The sequence below is a fragment of the Miniopterus schreibersii genome (genome assembly GCF_964146895.1).
Source record: "Miniopterus schreibersii genome assembly, chromosome: 16".
NCBI classification, from domain to species: domain Eukaryota; kingdom Metazoa; phylum Chordata; class Mammalia; order Chiroptera; family Miniopteridae; genus Miniopterus; species Miniopterus schreibersii.
In genome coordinates, this window is record NC_138116.1 from 3769247 (window position 1) to 3790936 (window position 21690).

The window sequence follows — 21690 nt, forward strand, 5'->3', positions numbered from 1 at the left end:
CCTAAAAAATAGGCGGTTCCATATTTGAGGATGTTGAAGGGTAGGAAATGTTGACATGTATTTCTTACAGTCTTAAATATATGCAGGTCACTATTCTCTTTAAATTCAAATGTATGGGGAAAGATCAAGGCTATAGAACCAATAAACAGAATATTAGAGCAGGAAAGATACAGATTATCTAATTCTAACCCCTGTTTTAGGAATGAGGAAACTGATCCGGAAGGTTAATTGTCACACAGCTAGATGGTTATAAAAATGGGACTAGAGATAGGTTTCCTGATGCTTGTTAATTCCAATAGAATTCTCCAATACTGGTTCTGGAGAAACTGAATGGCCATCAGTGTGGCCTTTTTGGATCAAGTCCCCATGTGCTATAACACCTTGTCATTCACTTGATTCATTCTGCCTCTTGCAGTATGGTCTTTTTTACATTCTGCATCTTCATAGTGAATGGGCTTCCCCAGAAACAGGAATTCTGTAGATTTTTGGCTCTGTTATGTGTATGAGTTAATCTTGTGTCAACAACTTTTATTTTGCTACCAACCTATTTTTACAATTTATATTGTGCGACTGGGAAGACTGCCCCCCCAAGAATTCTTAGGGATCAGGTAAGTACATTTTTCTTGACTTACTTGCTTGTAGGTACTATTAAGTAGTGGAATTCAAATCAGAGAACTATTATGGAAGGGGTCTTGAATTGGATTCTTTAGTCAGGAGTTTATAATACTATGAGTTTTTGCCTTGTTAGGGGAAGATAAATTCCTTCATAGTAGAAAAACTTGGTTGAATTAAAAGAGCCAGAGGGAAATGTGTGGAAAGAGCACTGTTTAATAATACAGTATGTTGTAACATTGATATTTGGAATAAGTGAAGTTGTTTGAGTTGTTGAAAATACTGAAAGTAATTTTTTTTGCTTGGGGAGGGGACATTCAAATGATGGGAGTTATGCTGCCATTTTGGTTAACTGTTCCAACAATTTAGCTAAACTCTTTCTGGCTGCCCTTACATTAATTTAATGAGATTGAATGGAAGATGGGAAGGAATAAGCATAGTTTGAGGAAAAATGGGAGACGGGTGAAAGTGTAATTACGTTGGGGATTGTGACACCAGCAGATCAATGGACAGTGGCATCCCAGAATTTGAGGGGGGAGGCCTATTGGAAGGTTTTTCCAAGGTCTTTGTGTGGGAGGGCTGTATGGTGTATCGGAGAGGGCCAGCTGTGCTGATGAATTTTTTTTCTTTTTAGTTAGGATGATGCCACTTTTAAATATGACAGTGATTCTGGATCATGGTTTTTTCATTAGAATTTCTGGATGACCTTTTAAGAAATACCAGTGCTTCTACCCTACGCCCAGAAATGTATTTTCAAAGCAATGTGGAATTGAAAAGCAGTTCTAGGAGGCATCCTCACAATTCTTAAGAGTTAATTAAGCACCTCATGGTGAAGATTGAATGAGATAATATATGTTTGGTTTTTTTTGTTTGTTCATTTGTTTTTTTTGGTTAATCCTCACCTGAGTGTCTATCCCCCCCCCCCCCCCAGTGGATTTTCAGAGAGAGTGGAAGGAAGGAAGAGGGGAGAGAAACAGGGATTGATTGCCTCCTGCACATGGCACTGGTGCCGAGGTCAAACCTGCAACTCAGGTACGTGCCCTTGGCTGGGAACTGAACCCGTGACCCTTCGTTGCAGGGGGCCAATGCTCTAACCACTGGGCCACACTGGCCAGGTTGAGCTAATATATGATTTAGCTGTCCAGAAAATGCCTCCAATATACTGAACTCTAAGTAAAAGTTACTATATTCAGCCCTGGTCGGGTGGCTCTGTTGGAGCATCATCCCGTACACCAAAAAATTACGGGTTCAATTCCCAGTGAGGGCACATACCTAGGCTGTGAGTTTGATCCTTGGTTAGGGCATGTACGGGAGGCAACCAATTGATCTCTCTCTAAAAGTCAATAAAAACATCCTCAAGTGAGGATTAAAAACAGAAAAGTTACTTTATTTAGTGTGAAGTATGGGTTCTGCCATAGAATGCTGAGGCTTCAACTGAGTACCAATTGGTCTGCACTTAATGTAAATGAGAAATCAGAGACTTGGCCAAGAACTTTCTATTTAAAAAACAGAATATGATCTTTGTCTCATGTCTCAGTAGGTTTTTTAATAAATGCTTAATACTAAATTGTGCTCTAGTGAGTCTTTAAGGAAACGATTTCCTCAAGATTTATTTTTTTAATCCTCACGTGAGGATATGTTTATTGATTTTTAGAGAGGGAGGAGCATCGATGTGAGAGAGAAACATTGATTGGTTGCCTCTCTCACGCTCCCGGACCGGGGTATGTGCCCAGACCTGGAATCAAACCCACAACCTTTTGGTGTACGGGACGATGCTCCAACCAACTGAGCCACACCAGCCAGGGCATTCCTCAGGATTTTAATGATTCTCCAATCTTTAGGAACCAAAGGACGTTTCCGCAAGATGCTTCAGCGTTCTGATTATCTAGGTGATGATTTGAGGGTTAATCCTGAATGTAGAGAGAAGTATGTTTTATAATGAGACTTTGGTCTGTTTAGTGGTTAATGAAAATAAGTTCCTCAGAATGGAACATAATTAGAGTATATAAACAGGCTAGGAATCTATTATTTGTAACATTGAGTGTTCCCTGTAAGCAGTGACATGTGACTAAGATCATTTTAGAATTTCCTACACCCTTGGGTCTGTGTGAAACAGTTTAAAAGTCAAAGAATTGTCATGTAATATCTTTTCTTTGCAATTCCCATTTTTAAGGCATATGTGATTAACTTTGCCACAAGTTAAAACAATTGGGGATATTAAGGGAAAATTTTTTCCACACATTTTTCTGAGCATACCCTTTAAAATGTTAGCAATTATTTTTGCTAAGAAAGTGAAATTCATTTTTAGGAAAGCGGGACAGATGGGTATGGGGAGTTTTTGCCTGTTTATTAATAAATAGACAAATAACACGGAATTGGGAAAAGGGATAATATTTTATTCAGCTCTTGAGATGAGGAAGAAACAATGGGGAGATACGAATTACGCTCTCTCTCCAGTTCGGTGATTAAAAAGGACCTGAGGCCCTGGCTGGTTTGGCTCAGTGGTTAGAGTATTGATCAGTGGACTGAAGCGTCCTGGGTTCGATTCCAGCCAACGGCACATACCTTGGTTGCAAGCTTGTCCCCGGCCCTGGTTGGGATTCGTGCAAAAGGCAGCCATTCGGTGTGTCTCTCTCACATCGGTGTTTCTCCCTCTCCCTTCCTTTCTTTCTGTCTCCCCCCTACCTCAAAAGCAGTGGAAAAAATATCTTCTGGTGAGGATTTAAAAACAAAAAAACCTGAGAAGTGTGTGTCAGACCTTAGTTTACCTTATCTTTTATCTTTGAATAAAGAGAAGGCAGGAACATGACAAAGCTATTTTCCATTATTGGAGACCTCTCAGTGCATTTGTTTAATGGCAAATGAGTTTAAGAGAACTTGGGTTGTCTCAGTGGGCATTGATCGCCCCCCCCTTTTTTGGTGAGGGTACAGCTAAGAAAAGAATGGACAGATGCATACTAAATTTGGCTTTAAGAGTTATGGATGCAGAACTTTTGTATAAATATGTGTGGTTAAGACACAAGTGATACACTTATGAAGTACCCTGCAATACTGAGGCTGAGAAGTAAAGCTTGTTAGAAATAATTGTCAGTGGGGCAGTCATTAATTCAATCATTAAACTGAGTTCAAAAAGCACATGACAGGTATTTTTTTTAAATAATGAAATAGCCCTAGCTGGTTTGGCTCTGGTTAGAGCGTTGACCTGCTGACTGAAGGGTCCCAGGTTTGATTTTGGCCAAGGGCACGCACCTCGGTTGCAGGCTCAATTCTTCACCCTGGTTGGGGCTCGTGCAGGAGGCAACCAATCGATGTATCTCTCTCATATTGATGTTTTGCTCCCTCTCTGAACCCCACACCCAGAAACTCCAATTTAGTAGATAACAGATGGGGCCTCGTGTTTGTTTATATTCCTTAAAAGCTCATAGGTTATTCTGCTGTGCAGCCAGGGTGAGACCACCTCTAAGAGAAAGCTTTTATTTACTATATACAACATTCTTACAATTCTTAACTCCGTTTTACAAATGAAACTGGGCTCAAGGGCATAAGTGTACTTAAAAGTGTTACATTGAAAGGGCGCAGACCTGTAACTTAGGCTTTTTGATTTTCAGTCCAGTGCTGTATTGCCACAGCAACCTGTCTTCTACTAGACTACAGGGGATGAAGTAAGGCAAGGCAATTACAAATTCAAAAATCTAGGTCAAAAGGGACCCTAAAGAGTCAGGTGCAGACCCCTCATTTCATACATAAAAAATTTCAGATTGTTAGAAAGAATGTGATTCTTTTCCAAGTAAGTCAGAATAAAAATGGCTATCACTTTGATGACTTCTTAAATTTTAGGCCAGGCACTTTGCATCTATTACCTAATTTAGTCCTCACAATTCTGGAGTCTAGATACTATTTTATCCTTATTTTAAGAATGAGGAAACATGCTCAGAAAAGGTAAGAGTTGAGATTAAAAACTCAAAAGAGTTGAGAGCCTGAGCCAGCAACCACCTTACTCCTCTACCTCCTAGTCTTTAATTACATGTTTGTTTTTTGTTGTTTTTGAGAGAGAGAGGAAGGGAGAGGGGGAGAGAGAATGAAACATTGATGTGAGAGAAACACCCATCCATCAGCTGCCTCCCACCCTGACCCAGGATGGAACCTGGAACCTGAGTATGTGCACTGACCGGGGACCTTTACTGCACAGGACAATGTTCCAACCAACTGAGCCACACCGGCGAGGGCAATAATTACATGATTTTTGAGGAGGGCTTGCATGCTGACTGGCTAGATGGGTCTGAAGGTGTTTTGTTTTTTAAGGTTTTGGAAATTTAAGCCCAGTCTTTAAGAATGGAAAGATTTTAATCCATACAACTGTGTTTCATGCTTTTGTGGTAAGCACTTAAAGACATGATCCATGTCTTCTAGAAGAGAAGAACTTACCTCTGGCTTTTCATGAGAGCTCGAAAGAGGGGTTAACCAAAAATACAAACTTCTAACTGCCTGGAAGGAGGAGGCCATGCAAAGAGGAATGTAGTTCAATTTTTATGGAAATACCCAAAAAAGAGATCTGCCTTGAGGAAACCCCGCATGATTTTGTAAACAGTCATTCCTGAGCCCTCCAAGTGTGTCTGCATTTGTTGCAGGGACAGATTTACCCAGACAGGTGGAAGAGTCATGACTTAAGGGTATAAACAGCTGCAGAGCTCTGGAATAGTCTTGGTGGCAAGGGATGTGCCCATTCCCAGCCGCCAGGCATTAACCAGCCTTAGAACAGGCCCTCAAATCGGAACGACTGTAATTTTGGTCTAGTGCATGCAAAGCCCATGACAGCTAAATAGTAACATTAAAATGGAAAGAATTTCCAGTCGTTTTCAAAGGGATCATCTTGGCCTGCTTTCTGTCGCTGACTCAATGCGTCTGCTTTGGGACTGTCAGGCTTCCACACAAGACACACTGTAGGTATTCAATAAATGTCCATTTAGAGCAGCACTTTTCATCCCTTGAGGAGCATGCCCTTGCTATCCCACCATAAGTGAGGCGAATAAGCAAGTGTAAGGTAACGACAAGTGCGCCCTGCGCTGTGGGTTCCAACTTGTCTGGAGCGAGCTTTCCCCGCGGTGGGGTAACTTAATTTTAAGTGGCGGCGAGCATAACTCCTCCTGAGCGCGGGGGCGGGGGGTTGTCCTTTGTCCAATCATCTCCGACATTTGAGGTGGGGAGGAGGGGGACTTCTCCAGACCTTCCCTGACCAGGAAGCAGGCGGGTTTAGGGTGAGTGGAGAGCCCCACAGCCAATCGTGATGCGGCAGTATGCTTGGCACTCCAGGGAACCAATAGGTAAGAAGAGAGCTATTTGAATCGGCCAATGCCGGCGGGGCGGGGGCGGGGTTTGCAAGCACTATAAAGGCGACGGTCGGTCCAACAGGCGGTGGCGGAGGCTTCTGCAGCGGTCGCCGTCGGTGGGGTGGGGAGCTCCTCTGCGCCCCTCTGGCCGGATCCTTTCAGCGCTGTGGTACCGCGCCAGCCTTTCTCGCTCTTCGGCGCCATGACCACCACCACCACCTTCAAGGGCGTCGACCCCAACAGCAGGAATAGCTCCCGGTGAGACGGCGGGGGACTCGGGGTCGGGCGGGCCGCTAGCCGGCGGGACCACGCGGGCCGGTCAGCGGGTCGTTGGCGGTAACGTGCCCGGGGCGCCACTCTTGCGACTGGCCAGGCGGCGGTGCTCGGCTGCCGGCCCCGCCTTTGTGCCGCCCCGCGAGCCCTGCACGCCGGCCCCGCCCGATTCCCTCTCATTCATTCCTGCCCCGGAGCGAGGGGACCGGAGGTCCGGGGACGCTCGCCCTGTCAGCGCGGCGGGTTTGAAGTTGGGATGTGCTGAGAGGGTTCGCGCACTGCCTTTTTTTGGCGTGGCCGGCCCGACCCCAGGGCGGTGGTCTTAGCCCCCCGGTGCCAGGACAGCCTACGGGGCGCCTCGGCCGGGCCCCATTGTCCTACCCCCGGGCCACGCGCTTCTGTCACTGGCCCGGGGCAGGTGGCGGCGTGGCGGTCAGATTCCGCGGTCGCAGCGACCGGGTCCGGCGGGCTCCTGCCCACTGGGGCCCGGCGGGCAGGTGGCATTTTTTTGTCAGGCGGGATGGTCATTGCGACCCCCCAACTCCTTTCCAGGACCCACCCGTCAGCCCTTTGCCAAGTGCCTCCCGTCTGCTAACAAAGGAAAGACCCCTGCTCCTTCCCCTCCCGCGCCCACCCCGAACGGGGGAGAGTGTGCGCCGGTCCGAGGGGCTTTTCTGTGCTCAAACCTTCGGACCTCGGTCTTCGCATCCCACCTCCTTTGCTTCCCCTGTTGACGTCTGTGAAATGAGTTCATCTCTGGCCCCAGTTCCCTCGCTGGAGGAGGCTTCCTGTTCTTGGGCGGGGCCGGAGACATCCATTGTCTCTTCCGTATACTATCTCCACTTGGGAAGCCGGGGCCTTTCTGGCCACTCAGGCCACTGCATTTGGGAAAGGGGGCCCTGGGCATGGCGTTTGGACTGGGACCGTTTGCCAGGCGGCTGCCTAACTTGGCGGAAGGGTTTGGATCCGGTGGAACATGCCCACATTGTCTTGGCTAATTGCACACTGGCTGCTCTTTAAGGTGGGATCCAGGCGTCTCTGGGATCCTTACTCAGGGCTTGGAGGAAGCTGAGACTCCACTGTTTCTGGGCATCTGTTCTTCGTTGACAGTGACCTGAGTCGTGTGTGGCCAGCCTTGGGGTCCTGAGCAAGTGGCACAAAGGGAGCCATTTTGTGGGGCTAAGAAGACAGCCGTGAAATAGCTGTGTCTCATAGGGGCTGGAGAACTTGGGGACAAAAGCAGGCCTCAGCCTCAGCAGTGAGTCTCAGGAGGGAGCTTTGGAAATGACATTCCTTTTTAACTCATTCCTTTCCCTTTCACAATGTAGGAAAAAACGGGAGAGATTTTAAAAGACTGAATTAGTGGTTCCTGGGAGAATGGGGGAGCTTGAGGAGTACAGACCTACGGAAATGCTGGAGAGGGTCACTCCCTCTTCTGTTGTCATCCTTCCAATGAGATCATTTTTTTTTCAGAGGACAGTGGAGCACATTGAACAGTGGTTTTTCAGTTTGTGCCATGGGGTCAACTTTCTGCAAGTCAGAATGTAGTGGTTGGAATGTTAATGTGTAAAAAAAATCTGAGGTTTCATCCTTTGGGGCTGAGTGCGGCTTAGTGCTTCATAAAGAATTTCGGGGACCTGGTCAAATGAACCCTCACACTCGTTTTTTGATATGCAGATTTGAAATGTGAGGCAGAAATGAGTTTTGAATCTGCACAATAAGTGTTTTAATTCACCCTTTGTCACCAATTTCTCTCCAGCCTTGTGACCTCAGGACTGTAGCATTGTCCCCCTATTTACTTCCTACCTTTCCTTCTATGATCTCACCTCATGCTCCTCAACTTCTTTCTCCCAGTAACATTCTCCTGGCTCCATAAACACGTTATAGATTTAGTGTGTTAGGAAACGATCTGCAGAGATCATATGGGAACTCTAGGATTTAAAGAGAGAAGAAAGAAAAAGTAATTTTTAAAAATGTGCTATCTGCAGTACATGGAAACATTTTTGTCGAGCCTGAAATATGTAATCCTGATTTCGTTGTCATTGTGTAGCTCAAAAAGAGTAGTAGGGCCTTAAAAAGTAAAACCAATATAATTTCTGTCTTATGATTCAAATCCTTTGTTTGGGGATGCCTGGCTGTTACAAATGGGCTCCAACAACACTGACGTCATCGGAGTAGTTCCTACCTGCTGTTGCAGGAGGAACACAAACCTTTAAAAAGTTGGAATGGTCAGAGCTTTGACTTTTTTTGTAAACTGGTGTTTGGGTACTAGTGTCTTTTTTTGTTCTTAAGGCCAAAAAATATTTCCCAGCCCAGTAGGGTTCTGAAGATTTTCATCTGGCTAAAAAATCATGAGGGTTTAATTATGATGGTAAGGAAAAAAATCTAATCTCTGGGGAACAAAGGGGGAAGACAATGAAGCAAGTCAACTTTTGGGGTGCAGATGTTGACAACCTGGTCACTTCAAACTAACATGAGAGAAAGCCTATTAAGAATTTATAACATATCTTTTAATTGTGATTTAAACAATTACACTAACTTAAAATTATCATCCTCATAAAATGTATACCTGAATGCATTTACCTTCATATAGTGAATTTAATCTAAGTGGATATTTAATGTCTCATATTTTTTGCTGATCTGACTAAAAAAATAGGTATAATTTTGATTCACTCACACCAGATGGCTATTGTTACGTTGGCATGTTGCCATTTTTTTAAATTTGACAATCCAAGGGAAAAGATGTCAGTGCCCCTGACTACATAGCCAGGTATTGATTGCATATTTTAAACATTCTTATAGAACACCAGTTGCAAATTGCTGGGATAGAGCAGAGCCCAGCAAACTACCACTGAGGGTCAAACCCAGCTGGCATTGGATCCTGACATTTATATATGGTTGAAGGAAAAAAAAATACCAAGAAGAAAAATATTTCATGACTTGTGAAAATGACATGAAAATCAAATTGCAGTGTCTCTAAATGAAGTTTTATTGGAGCACCGCTCTCTCATTCATTTTCATGTTGTCTGTGGCTCCTCTGTGCCATGTGATGCAGTTAGTTGTGCGAGACTATGTGACCCACAAGCCAAAAATATTTACTCTCTGGTCCTTTATACAAAGGATCTCTAGCCAGTTGTACCTTTTGGGTTCCTTCCACCTGTTACTCTGTGGTGCACATACTTTCAGATATTTATGTCTAGTTATGACTGTTATCATAGCTAGGACGCATGATCACCACGTTCCAGTTGCTATTCCAAGCACAGTATATCTGACATCCTTCTAATAGTCTTACTAGGCCGCTATTATTATCTTACTTTTATAGAAGAGAAACTGAAGCATAGAGAGGTTAAGCGACTTACCCAGCGTCACAGCCAGATAAGTGTTTATCTCTATACGTGTCATTTTATATAACACGTAATTGGGCTTATATTTGTTCTCGAACCTTTTTGTTCACTGGGTTTTGGGTAACCTTTTTCATCTACTAAAGGTAAATCTCACCCTCATGTATATAGCTTTCTGTTGTATGGACAGACTTTGATACCTAACCTCCTACTATTGGATAACTAGGGTATTTCCTCCTTTTTACAGATTAACCTGTTTGTAGGAGTGTCCTTGTACATATGTCTGGTTACCTACTTAGGATAATTTTTGAAAGTAGAAGTGCTGATTCATATAAAATGCAAGCAAACATTTGATACATATTATCAAAATGTTCTTTAGAAAATTTATACAGATTTTCTCACACTTCTATTAATGCTGGGATTTGGCAAATTTTTATTTCTTCTTTACCAGTCTAATAAGCAAAAAAACTGTGTTTTAAATTTCATTTATTTGCTAATGAGGTTGAATTTTTAATATTTAGAGGCTATCCATATTTTTAAATCACCTTTACTACCTTTTGCCCATTTTTCTCATAATTTTTAAAATGATTTTTAAGAGCATTTCATATACTAATGATAGTATCCTTTTCAAACATTATGTGTATTTTGCCAAATTTAATCTGTCCATTTTAGGATTTCCGGCTTTTATCCTGTGCTTAGAAAACAAGCCCTTTTCTTCAAGACTAGGAAACATTTGTACATATTTTCTTCCGGTATTTTTGTTTTACTCTTTAAATTGAAATATTTGACCTACCTGGAACTTTTTGGTAACTGAAGTGAGTTAGGGATATATATTTTATTTAATCAAACTGAAAAGCCACTTAACCCATTGCAGTTTTCCCCACTGATCTAAAATATTCCAGTGGCAGTCTTTTTGACAGAGAACTCTTTTTTTTTTTTTTAAATAATATTTTTAAATTGATTTTTAGAGAGAGAAGAAGGGAGAGGGAAAGAGAGAAGCACTGATTTAAGGGAGAAACATTGGTTGCCTCCCGCACGCACCCTGAGTGGGGATCAAACCCGCAACCTGGGTATGTGCCCTGACCTGGAATAGAACCAGTGTTCTTTTGGTGCATGGGACAGTGCTCAACCAACTGAGCCACTCCAGCCAGGGCGAGAAAGAACTATTGATCTTAACAGAATTCTGAGGAAAAACTGAGAAACCCCCCATTGTAGTAGAAGTTGCTAACAGATTCTCTCAGTAAGTGATAAAACATTTAATTAGTAGATTTGAACAACTCGATTAACAGGCTTGATCTAATGGACATATAGAACATTGGCAAATACACATTCAGAGAGATTTATAAAATTCACCACATATTAGGCCATAAGGCACATCTCATCAAATTTCAAAGGGTTCATGTCATAAAACTGTTGTCTTTGTTATAATTAAAAGCTAGAAATCAATAAACTACAAAGACTCCTATGTTTGGAAACTTACAAATGCACTTCTAACTAATTTATGGGTCAAAGAAGAAAATAATGGAAATGCTAAAATATTTAGAATGGAACAATAGTAAAAAAATCAAAATGTGGGAATGCCTTTAGTGGGGTACTTAGAAGAGAATTTTTATACCCTGATTAATTTTTCCTTTATTTTCTAACCTTAGGAGCTAAGTTTACAAATGACAACTATATTTATTTGGAAACTTGGATGAAATGGTCATATTCCTTGAAAAATGTTTCTTATTCAAACTGACTTAAGAAGAAATAGAAACCAGACTATTGCTATCCGTAATAAAGGAAGTGAATCAGTAGTTAGAAAAATCTTCCCATAAAACCATCTTCATTTTCTGTGCTTTTGAGGTTTTCCAGGGAGGGGACAAATTGGTCAGCCTGTGGCAGGAAGATAAGATTTGGAAACGTGAAAGTACTGTATTCCTTGTTGAACAAAAAGCTATAGGTGGTGTGAAAGGTGCACGCCTATAGAACATGCCATGAATCTTACACTTAATTTCTCATATTGACTTTTTCCCTGTGGCTAGTCACTGGTGTTTACTAGTGACAATAGTGAGGTACAAGTATATAAACAGGGCTTGTTTGTGATGTTGAGAATAGGGGAGATGCTTTATGATCACCTTTGCTTGGGCTTCTGAATTGGTCTAGCTAACTTTTAATATGTATATTCTTCCATTTTTTATTTTGTTGAAAATAAAAATGGAAAATAAATAATAAGATATGCTCCTGAACTTCTTTGCACATACAGGGTGGAGCAAAAGTAGATTTACAGTTTGTATGGAAAATGATGCAATAATTAATAAATAATAGCATAAGAATATACTCTGTTTTGCATACTCACTCTGTAAACCTGCTTTTGCCGCACCCTGTATATCCAGCTAAGCCCAGGAGGCACGGTCTCTTAGGTTTTCTGCCATTTCTTAAAAGTGGACGCCAGCCAGGCTGTTGTTTGTGATGACTTTTGGGCTGTTTCAGCCGCCTCGTTTGATGACAACCTTACTACAGATATTGTAAAGCAGCATTTTAATATCTTAACATCCAGCATTGAATTTATACCCCATGGAATCAATACCCCTTCCCCACTAGCAGCTCTTTTGTGGGAGGGAAGGGGAATGAATGGGCGGGGGAAATGAAGTGAAAGGTATTTGACAACATTTTTGCCAAGAAATGTTTTGGTGTAGTTTGAAACTAATGTTTTGTCATTCTTCCTAGGGTTTTGCGGCCTCCAGGTGGCGGATCCAATTTTTCATTAGGCTTTGATGAACCGACAGAACAGCCTGTGAGGAAGAACAAAATGGCCTCTAGCATCTTTGGGACACCTGAGGAAAATCCCCCTTCGTGGGCCAAGTCGGCAGGTATGGCTTATGGCAGTGATTGGCTCATGTCTGATCGCTGGTCAAGGGAGGCGGCCAGTGTGGACAGCCACAGCTGGTTTAGGGCTGAGCAAGATCCAGCTTTATCCTAATGAGATAAACGACAGTTAAAGCTTCTCACTGGAGGAAAGACTGGGACTAAGTCTCGGGAAGCGCTGAGAATTTATGGGATGGGTCAGAATAAGGAATGACATCAGATTGGTTTATTCAGTCCCTCTGTCGAACTTTTTATTTATTTAATATGTCCTTATTGATTTCAGAGAGAGGAAGGGAGAGGGCGAGAGAGAGAAACATCAATGATGAGAGAGTCATTGATTGGCTGCCTCCTGCACGCCCCCTACTGGGGGTCCAGCCCACAGCCCAGGCATGTGCCCTGACCGGGAATCAAACAGCGATCTCCTGGATCCTAGGTCGATGCTCAACCGCTGAGCCACACTGGCTGGGCCCTCTGTCGAATTTTTAAGCTGTCACTTAACCTCCCTAACACTGTTTGCTCATTTTGTAATATGAGGCTAATGTACATCACTCACTAAGAAAGTGTTTGCTTTAGGTCTTCCTATTATATTCCTGCTACAGGTGCCAAGTCCAGTGGTGGCAGAGAAGATTCTGAGTCATCTGGACCCCAGAGAAGGAACTCTTCTGAAGCCAACTCTGGAGACTTCTTAGACCTGAAGGTCAGTGTGACAACCTGGGGAAGAGGGCAGGCTTTAATTCAGTTTAGAAATCAGACTCCCCCCGTTGTACTAGGAGCTTCAGCTCTGCCCCTGGAGTTTTCCGTAGAGGTTGCTGGGAAAGGGACCCGGCCATGTTGGTGATTGGAGATTGAGAACTAAAGACAGGGAAGTCAGAAAGTGAGTAAACGTGATCTTGGTGTGTCCTGAGGTCTCTTCAACCATTAGGATTGGTCTCTACACTTCGGTATCAACTTTTGGAATTTCTGAATCACACCCACTTCCTGTGTATCTCATATATGTGGTATTTCTGAGTTCAAGGACAATTTAAATTGTTGGCAAATGTTGTCCAGTTGTTTTGAGCTGAACTCCAGGAGACTGTAGCACCACCCCAAAGCCCCTAGCTGTGTGTCTGGAAAGCCTGGTAGGCTGTCCTGCGTAGGGATCTCAGAGCACATGGAGGCATTAGCCATCTCCCTGTGGGCTTTGGGATTGTTAGATGCCCTTCAACCCTAGGTGAGAAGAAAGAGGGAGAAGGGAGGGTAGATTCACCAGTTTCCCATTCTGATAAAAGAGCCTCTGAAATGCTCATTGATACAGGTCATCAGCGTAGATAGTAAGGTTTTTTTTCAAAAAATTTTTAACTCTATTGGGGTGATATTGGTTAGATGTTGCGGTTTCTTGGATTTTGGGTGTGTTGCCGGCACTGGGGCAAATTGTCCAGTGACATTTTTGTCCAGCTTTTTCCTCAGTTGAATAAAGATTGCTTGTTGTAATGCAGCCTGACCTTGACCTTGAAAACATTTGGTTTCAGATAGATAGTAGCCTCTCTGAACAGAGACTGCTTTATTTGTATGTTGTAAAATTAAAATCTGGAGTAAATTTTTAATGTCTTTTCTTTTCCAGGGAGAAGGCGACATTCATGGTGAGTACTTCTGAAGCCCAAATTTCTGGTTCTTTAAATGGTTTTAGAATAGATGGGAGCCTTGGCTGGGTGGCTCAGTTGGCTGGAGCGTCGTCCTATACACCAAAAGGTTGCGGGTTTGATGCCTGATCGGGGCACATGCCTGGATTGTGGGTTTGGTCCCCAGTTGGGGCATGTGCAAGAGGCAGCCGATTGATGTTTCTGTCTCTTCCTCTCCAAAATCAATGAAAGAATAGATTGGAATTTTGATTCAGATCATGTCTTGGGGAAGAGACTGGGGACTGCAACCTGGTTTGCCTGAGAATCAGCATACTCTGGGTGGGGAGCGACGAAAAATGAAGCAGGAAAGTTAGCGAGCCTGACCGCGTGTGGTATCGGCTGGCAGTGAGAGCAGCACCATAAATGTACCAGAAGGGAAAACCCCAAATCCTTTACAGGTGCATGTACATTATTTGGGCTGGTGTTCGTTACACTTGATGAGAGCTTTTTGGTAAACAGCTCTGGCAGCTCAGGCTTGGCCCACAGCATGGAACTTACCAAGCTGGATTTTATGCTGAGGTGTCATTCATCGAGACAGGGCAACCCTGTGGTCTTGTAAGTGGTGATTTAGGGGGCAGATGTAAATTCTCAGTTAGCATCCGTGTGGAAAAAAAGCTGTCATCATTTATTGGATTATTCTAAATCTGTGGAGTAATTATTGGCGTTTCCTTAACAAGTGCTAGCATTGCTGACGAGGGTAATGCAGAGTTGACAGGCCTGGCAGTAGGACTTGGTAGAGTGCGGCCATCGCTATCGTAGGCCTTCTGGCCAGAAGCGCTTCCTTGTGGCCTTTCCTACCTTACATTCTGTGATCAGTCTCCAGGGAATCGATGTTTAAGAACCACATTCCTCTTCTGTCCTCTAGAACGTGTTTCTCAATGGGGGTTGGGGAGGAGATTCTTCTGAACCTTTGTGAGTGGAACCCGGGCTCCTGCTCGTTGGACACATTACCTTTTGTTTTTGTCTGTGTCCAGTTTGTTCCATTTGAAAAGACTGTTCTGGAGGTAAAATACCTTCTAGGCTTTTCGATTCCACTGATTTTCATATTCTGAAATACTTCCAACTGTTAGACCTTAGCCACAATCTTTACTCACTAATTTTGGCCAATGAATACAATTAGAAATGAATTTGGGGAACCTGGAGAAGTATGTGAGAACCCTGATGAAGTTGTGGAAGAATGTGTCATGTGTCTTGCTGAATGATTAATAATCCCCCCCAGCTCAATTTGTTATAGATTCTGCAGGTAAATAGCACATTGAATTGTGTAGTGTGACAAGTCCTTCGTCTTTTTTTTAAAATGGTCATCAATTTTGCCACCTGATTATTTTGTGTTCCCATCTGCTGCTACTTTTAGTTTACTTGTCATAAAATGACAAGGGGCCTAGTCATGTAAGATACATCTGGTGGAGTAGAGGTCAACCCCAGCTCTGTTGCCAAGATTCCTTCAAAGCCGAGCTACTCTGCTCAGTTTAAATAAAACAGATTTTGTTTGGATATGTGGGAAATTGCCTTAGTCTGTTGGGTAATTAAACACAGCAGTGGCCGCGGGGAGGACTTTGGAAATCTATAAGGAAGAGGGGGAGGGTCCAGGAAATTGAGGCAGAAGTCCCTCCGTGCCGTCGGGCAGGTTACGTGCTCTGCTACTTTCTCTTCCTGTTCTAACTCTTTGGTCCTTATAATGAATCACTTCTGTATTTTACTGATCCGCCAGGGAGGAAAGACAAGTCAGTAGTCTGGAGTATGTAAGATGGATGTTATGGGAGAAGTATTTTTGTTTAAAGCCCAATTTTTTTAATTAATAGATTTAGCAGACAAAAGCTTTCTCTGTCGAGCTGCTATAGAACTTCCTAAACTCAATTCCTTATCTCAGTGCAGACTTAGGAGATGGAGGAACAAACAAACCGCCATCTCTTCTGGCTGGAGTATTTATTTCTGACAAACGAGCATTTAAATGATGGCCTGCTGCTGTTTAGTCTCCATGTGTTCTTTTCCTTTTTTGGCATGTTATTACCTTGTGAAAGACAGAACAGCTCCATTAATAATGAAAGACAAGTAGAAGATTGGTGGGAATGAGCTTGATTTATCTAAAAATCACTTTATGGAAACTAACCGCCCTGGTAGAGCTGCAAGGTGATTTCGTGTCCTGTAGAAGTTCTCACTGACTGCTTGGCCCAGACAGACAGTGAATTCGGGTGGGTTCTGTACAGCGGGCAGAGGCCGCGGCCTGGCGGCAGGAATGGGACTGTCCGCTCGCGTTGATGCGCTGGCTCAGCCTGAGCTCATGGTCTGTATCCATCTGTTTTGGGTTGTTTTAAAAAGGGGGTTTTGTTTGTATTTGTAGCACATCGGACGTATTTTCCTAGGTTATGTAAGGGACACTCACTGTAGGACTTGGGTACTCGATGGTGATGCGTGTGACCATTTCTTGTGTGACAAGCCTGTAGCAACAGGAAACCAAAGGGTGACTGGTCCCTTCTCCCCGAACTTCAGTTCACAACCGTGAGGCTGTTATACCAGGTCTTTACTTGTAGTTCAGTACTATAGGACATTATGTGTGTCATACTATGTTACATCTATAGAATGCTCCAGAAATTCATAACATGCAATGTTAAAGGCAGCAGCGGCTTATTTCTGAGATTGTGTTGTGTTTCTGACCGAAGACCTCTTCCCCTTGGACTTCTCTCTTTCAGTCGGCTGAAGCCAAACTTGGTGCAAGTGGTTTCAGGAACATGAACTTTTAATATTTAGTCTTTAATGCAGAAACTACATGTTTTCGAAATTAGAATTTTTCGTTGATGTCCAGTATGAGTCCATCTGGAGTTCTTACGTAGTAGAGTATAACCAGGGAGTGTTTCGCGTCACTGCTTCCAGGGTTTGGAACTCCCGGGGTGGGGAGGGGATACATGTCTTTGCGGCCTGGCCGGTGGCTCAGGTGGCTCAGGTGGCTGGGCATCATCCCGTACACAGGAGACTGCGGGCTCGATGACTGGTCAGGGCACAGACCTAAGTTGTGGGTTCAGTCCCCGGTTGGGGCGCAACGAGGGACAACCAATTGATGTTTCTATCTCACATCGATGTTTCCCTCCCTCCCCCCCAAATCAATAAAATCATATCCTTGGGTGAGATGGGAAACTTTTTTCTAAGTTTATGGTAGCTTTTCTCCCCCACCTTCTAATAAAGGTGCCTGTATGTGTGTATGTGTGTGTGTGTGATTATCCTAAGGCGCAAGTGTCAGAATGAACACATAACTGAGTGTGGTTTAACAATGGAACGAGGCCTGGCATTTTGTTAAAAATAAAAAATAAATCTAACATGCCTTAAAACTTAAACTCTTCGTGGAAAGTTCCTTTCACAGAAAATACTGAGTTTTTTCTTTTGCGGTTGCTCTTGACTTTGAATCATTGACGTCTGATTTTGGAAACTACCTGGTTAAGAATATACATGCTTGTTGGGAATTTCACAGATCAGTGAATGAGTCAGGCAATATCCAAAATATTGGATAATAATACACTAATTCTAAACACTTTAATGTGGAGTATGCCCAGGTAATAAGAGATGGGAGTGACCTGGTTAATGGAGGTGCTATTACCAGTCAGCAGGGGAAAGGTGGACCCTAATAAATGTTGATGGTACAACTGGCAATCTATGGAGTTAAAATCACCCTTGCCCAGTAATCAGGGACACGTAACAGTCCAGGAATGCAGGAGTGTTTCTCACCCATCAGTTTGGCAAATAGCAAAGCGAGGTGGCTCTCAAGCTGTGGATATGCACGTGTAAGGAGGGCACATTTGACGTGGTTGTGGGGTGGACCGTGGCACAGCCACTTGGGAGGGTGGGGAGTAGCGTCTGTCCAAGTTGAAGGCGTGGCACACGTTCCAGTGCGGATGCATCACAGCTGGGTTCTCAGTGGTTGGGTTGGTTGCTTTCGGGAGGAGAAGACTGGACCAATGCATAATATATATAATAAAGCAGTTTATTAAGGTGAATTATAACCGTGTGTATAAATATGGGTCTCTTTGCAAGAGTGAAAAAAAGGGAAGTTGATATCATTTATGTTAAATACAACAGAAACAGCATCATAATGTGTTGGAAAGAAAATACACATAAAACAAACCTGCTGGGAACAGGGCGAGGAGTCTCATATAGAAGTGTATTAGGGATCAGGGACCTAGAGATTATATGTGATGTTTTAATTTAAAATACGCCTTTGCCCTGGCCAGTTTGCTCAGTGGTTAGAGCGTTGGCCAGGGACCGAAGGGTCCTGGGTTTGATTCCGGCCAAGGCACGGACCTCGGTTGCAAGCTCGATCCCCAGCCCTAGTTGGGGTGTGTGCGGGAGGCACCATCTCTCACATCAGTCTCTCTCTCTGAAAAGCAATGGAAAAAATATCCTCAGGTGAGGATTAAAGAAATTTTTTTAAATAAAATATTCATGTCTTCATTATTTGTGTCATTGAGGAAGAACATACACAGAAAAGGGCCTGGGGCAAATACAGCAACACGCTGACAGTGGTTAATTCTGGGTGGCGGGGACATGGTTGGTGGTTGTCATTTTCTTCTTCACATTTCCAGGTCTGTTTGGAACCTTCCTCAAAAAACTAATATCTTAGATTTTTCATCTTCACTGGAAATAGTTGTTAGTCTTAATTTCATTCTGTTTTCCTAGAAAATGTGGACACAGACTTGCAGGCCAGCCTGGGGCAGAGTGAGGAGAAGCCTGTGCCCGCTGCCCCAGTGCCCAGCCCAGTGGCGGTGGCACCAGCCCCGGTGCCGTCCCGAAGAAACCCCCCTGGTGGCAAGTCCAGCCTCGTCCTGGGTTAGCTCCGACTGTCCCCAACTCTGTCGTTCTGTTTGTTTGTTTGTTTTCTCCATGCTTGTGAACTGCACAACTTGAGCCTGACTGTACATCTTTTGGATTTGTTTCATTAAAAAAGAAGCACTTTATGTACCGCTGTCTTTTTTTTCCTTTCCCTTTTGAAGACCAGGTTCTTGATCTGTCCCGAGTCCTCTGGGTCTATAGGCCACGGCATGAGTGTTTTCTAGTAGTAGGTTGGAGGGAAAGCTTCGTGAGACTTAGTACCGTGTTTTTAAGAACAAATAATTTGATTCCAAATGTGTTAAACGATCTTTTGTACTGAGGTTTTTAAAACCCCTTCCTGTCAGCTTTACTTGGGTGCACCAAGCCTCGATGGGACAGGCCCGTAAACAGTCCACAGGCACCGTCCCGCAGGCCTTCGACACAGGGCTCTCTGCTGAACCTTCCTGGCGTTGCCCTAACTTGTCAGTGCCCTTTGCTAAAAGCATCTTCTGTGCCATATGAACAGTCAAGAGGCCTGTGCCTCATGCCTTGCTGCCTGCAGAGCAAAGAAACTGCCTTTTATTTTTGAACCGTAAGAAATAAGCCAGATACTAACTTGACTGGCCAAGGAGCAAAGCCTCCTGCGCTCCCGCAGAGAACAGCTCCGTGTCCACGCCAAAGGACCAACGCAAGCGCGTGGAGCCAGCGAGGGCAGGGGCCACGCAGAAGCGGGTCTGCGACCTGGGCGGCCCCGCTGGGGCAGGGCTCAGAGAGAACTTGAAGCTGTGTGCATGATGCTGGTGCTTGACCCTCAAACGAAAAGTCTCATCCTTAAAAAGCGTGTTGTACTTCACAATCCTGGACTGTTGCTTGAAGTAAACAAGTGTACAAATTTTGAAACACCGTGTCCTGTGTCGTCTTTCTGAGACTGTCTCAGTGTTCTACCTGTCTAGTTGCTGCTTTGTTCCTGCAGGTCCTGCTGCTCAGCGATTGCAGGGTCAGACTGGTGAGGCCCAGAGACAAGTGGGCTTCTCTGTAAAGAAAGTTCTCTAGAGCGGCAGGTTTAGATTCATAGCATGAGTTCAAAATGCCAAAAGGATCATGAACTCTCATATCTGTGGTAATAAAATTCAGGAATAAGACGAATTGGTAACCAAAATAATTATTAGCCAATATATTTTAGACTCTTCTACCACCCACCCTTTGTGCTGGGTGGTAAGATTTAAAGTTGTAAGTCCTCTCACACCTGCAAGGTAATTCTCTGGTGGGTGCTCAAAGAAGAGAAGAGCGCTCCAGAGGAAGGGAGGGGTTCACATAATTAGAAGGGGGTGGGTGGGAGGATGGGGGGAATGAGTCCCCTTGAGTGATACGGAGACAGCTGGGTTTAGGGAGAAAGTTCCAGGTTAACGTGCTGTATTGTGTCTCAATTGGGCATTATTAAGTCCAGCTGTGCTACTGACCCAGCTGTATTCTATTGGCTTGTCATTTGGGGCTCAATTTCCTAACTTAAAAAGTGACACCTTTTGGCCCAGCCGGGCATGGCTCAGCCACTGAGCATTGACCTAGGACCCAGGAGATCGAGGTCCGATTCCTGGTCAGGGCACATGCCCGGGTTGTGGGCTCCATCCTCAGTGGGGGGCATGCAGGAGGCAGCCAATCAATGACTCTCATCATCGATGTTTCTCTCCCTCTCCCTTCCTCTCTGAAATCAAGATTTTTTTTTTTTAAAGTGTCCCTTTTGAACTAGGTCATCTCTGAACCCCTCCCATGATGGAGATGACCAGGACAGTGTGTAACCACAGGCTCATCTGAACTATTGGGCATCTCTTCAGGAAGGATGGGGGTGTTTACAGGTTGTTGGGGTGTTACATTTCTCTCACAGTGGAAAGCACACGAGCCCGAGGTAGAGTTTCACTTATGACTTTGGAGGTAGGGAACCAGCACCCTTCTCAGTAATGGTGGGGCTCCTGGAAAAGAGATGTCCCTGATTTGTGTCACAACTTGTGACTTGGGATTTTTTAATTCTATATAGAGAAAAATGCCTAATCAAAATTAAGGTGTTCTGGAGGGGGTGGTTACAGCAGAAAATAAAACAACTGGTAAAAAAACAAGGTGTTCTGAGGGAAAGACTAGCAAAACGGCAGGCAATTATGCTCTATCAAAATTACATAGAGCCCCGCTGGTGTGGCTCAGTGGTTGAGCATCAACCTATGATCCAGAAGATGGCAGTTTGATTCCGGGTTTGGGCACATGCTTTGGTTGCAGGCTCCACCCCTAGCAGGGGGCGTGCGAGAGGCACTGATATTTCTATCTCTTTCTGTCCATTCCTCTCTCTGAAGTCAATAAAAAAATATTTTTAAAAAATTACAAATTCTATGTAAACATGTTTGCTTTAATTTTCCAGTTAGAAAGCTTAGGGTCTAGACAGTGAAGCTGAATGATCTTAAAATGATGACTAGAATTGACAGCGTCTGCAATACATTCTACCTCTTGAGCGTTTTTGTAGGTCGCCTTAGAAGGAAACGCCGGCTCCCCTTTGTGATGCTTCTGGGGCTTTGGTCTAGAAGTACTGAGGCGCGCAGATGGGAAACTATACTTGGGCGTGGGCAGGAAATGGAGTGAAATCTACAAAAGGGGCCGTTAACAAAATTTAGCAACGTTCAGCACTGTCTAGAGCGGGGTGTAACTGTCGGTTCTAGAGGCGAGGTGTCGGTCCCACAGAAGGGGCTGCCCCGTTACCTGAGCTTGATGGAAATCCTGGTCCCGGCGGGATCTTGCGTGTTAAGTAAAGGTTCCCATGTCTCAAACCAGCAGGCTTGGGCATCCGTTTCTTAG

At 44.0% G+C, this 21690-nt stretch overlaps 1 protein-coding gene across 2 annotated transcripts; it reads left to right on the top strand.

Annotated features, from left to right (window-relative positions):
* The first annotated feature begins 6002 nt into the window (after positions 1 to 6002).
* JPT1 (Jupiter microtubule associated homolog 1) lies at positions 6003 to 19755 on the top strand. Of its 2 annotated transcripts, XM_081162784.1 has the most exons (5): positions 6033 to 6197; positions 12263 to 12405; positions 13000 to 13097; positions 14001 to 14019; positions 18724 to 19755. In XM_081162784.1, the coding sequence occupies exons 1-5, from the start codon at positions 6142 to 6144 to the stop codon at positions 18876 to 18878; spliced, it is 471 nt and encodes a 156-aa protein (XP_081018910.1). In that variant the 5' UTR covers positions 6033 to 6141; the 3' UTR covers positions 18879 to 19755. The 2 variants fall into 2 exon arrangements, with proteins under 2 accessions (XP_081018911.1, XP_081018910.1); XM_081162785.1 differs by lacking the exon at positions 14001 to 14019 and having other exon boundaries at positions 6003 to 6197; positions 13000 to 13101.
* Positions 19756 to 21690: the final 1935 nt, after the last annotated feature.

Bases quoted from the DNA above. Each gene is read 5' to 3' on its own strand.
- JPT1 (XM_081162784.1), top strand. From the start codon at position 6,142: ATGACCACCACCACCACCTTCAAGGGCGTCGACCCCAACAGCAGGAAT. The intron at 6,198-12,262 runs GTGAGACGGCGG...CATTCTTCCTAG, and splicing joins AACAGCAGGAATAGCTCCCG to GGTTTTGCGGCCTCCAGGTG. The intron at 12,406-12,999 runs GTATGGCTTATG...TTCCTGCTACAG, and splicing joins TTCGTGGGCCAAGTCGGCAG to GTGCCAAGTCCAGTGGTGGC.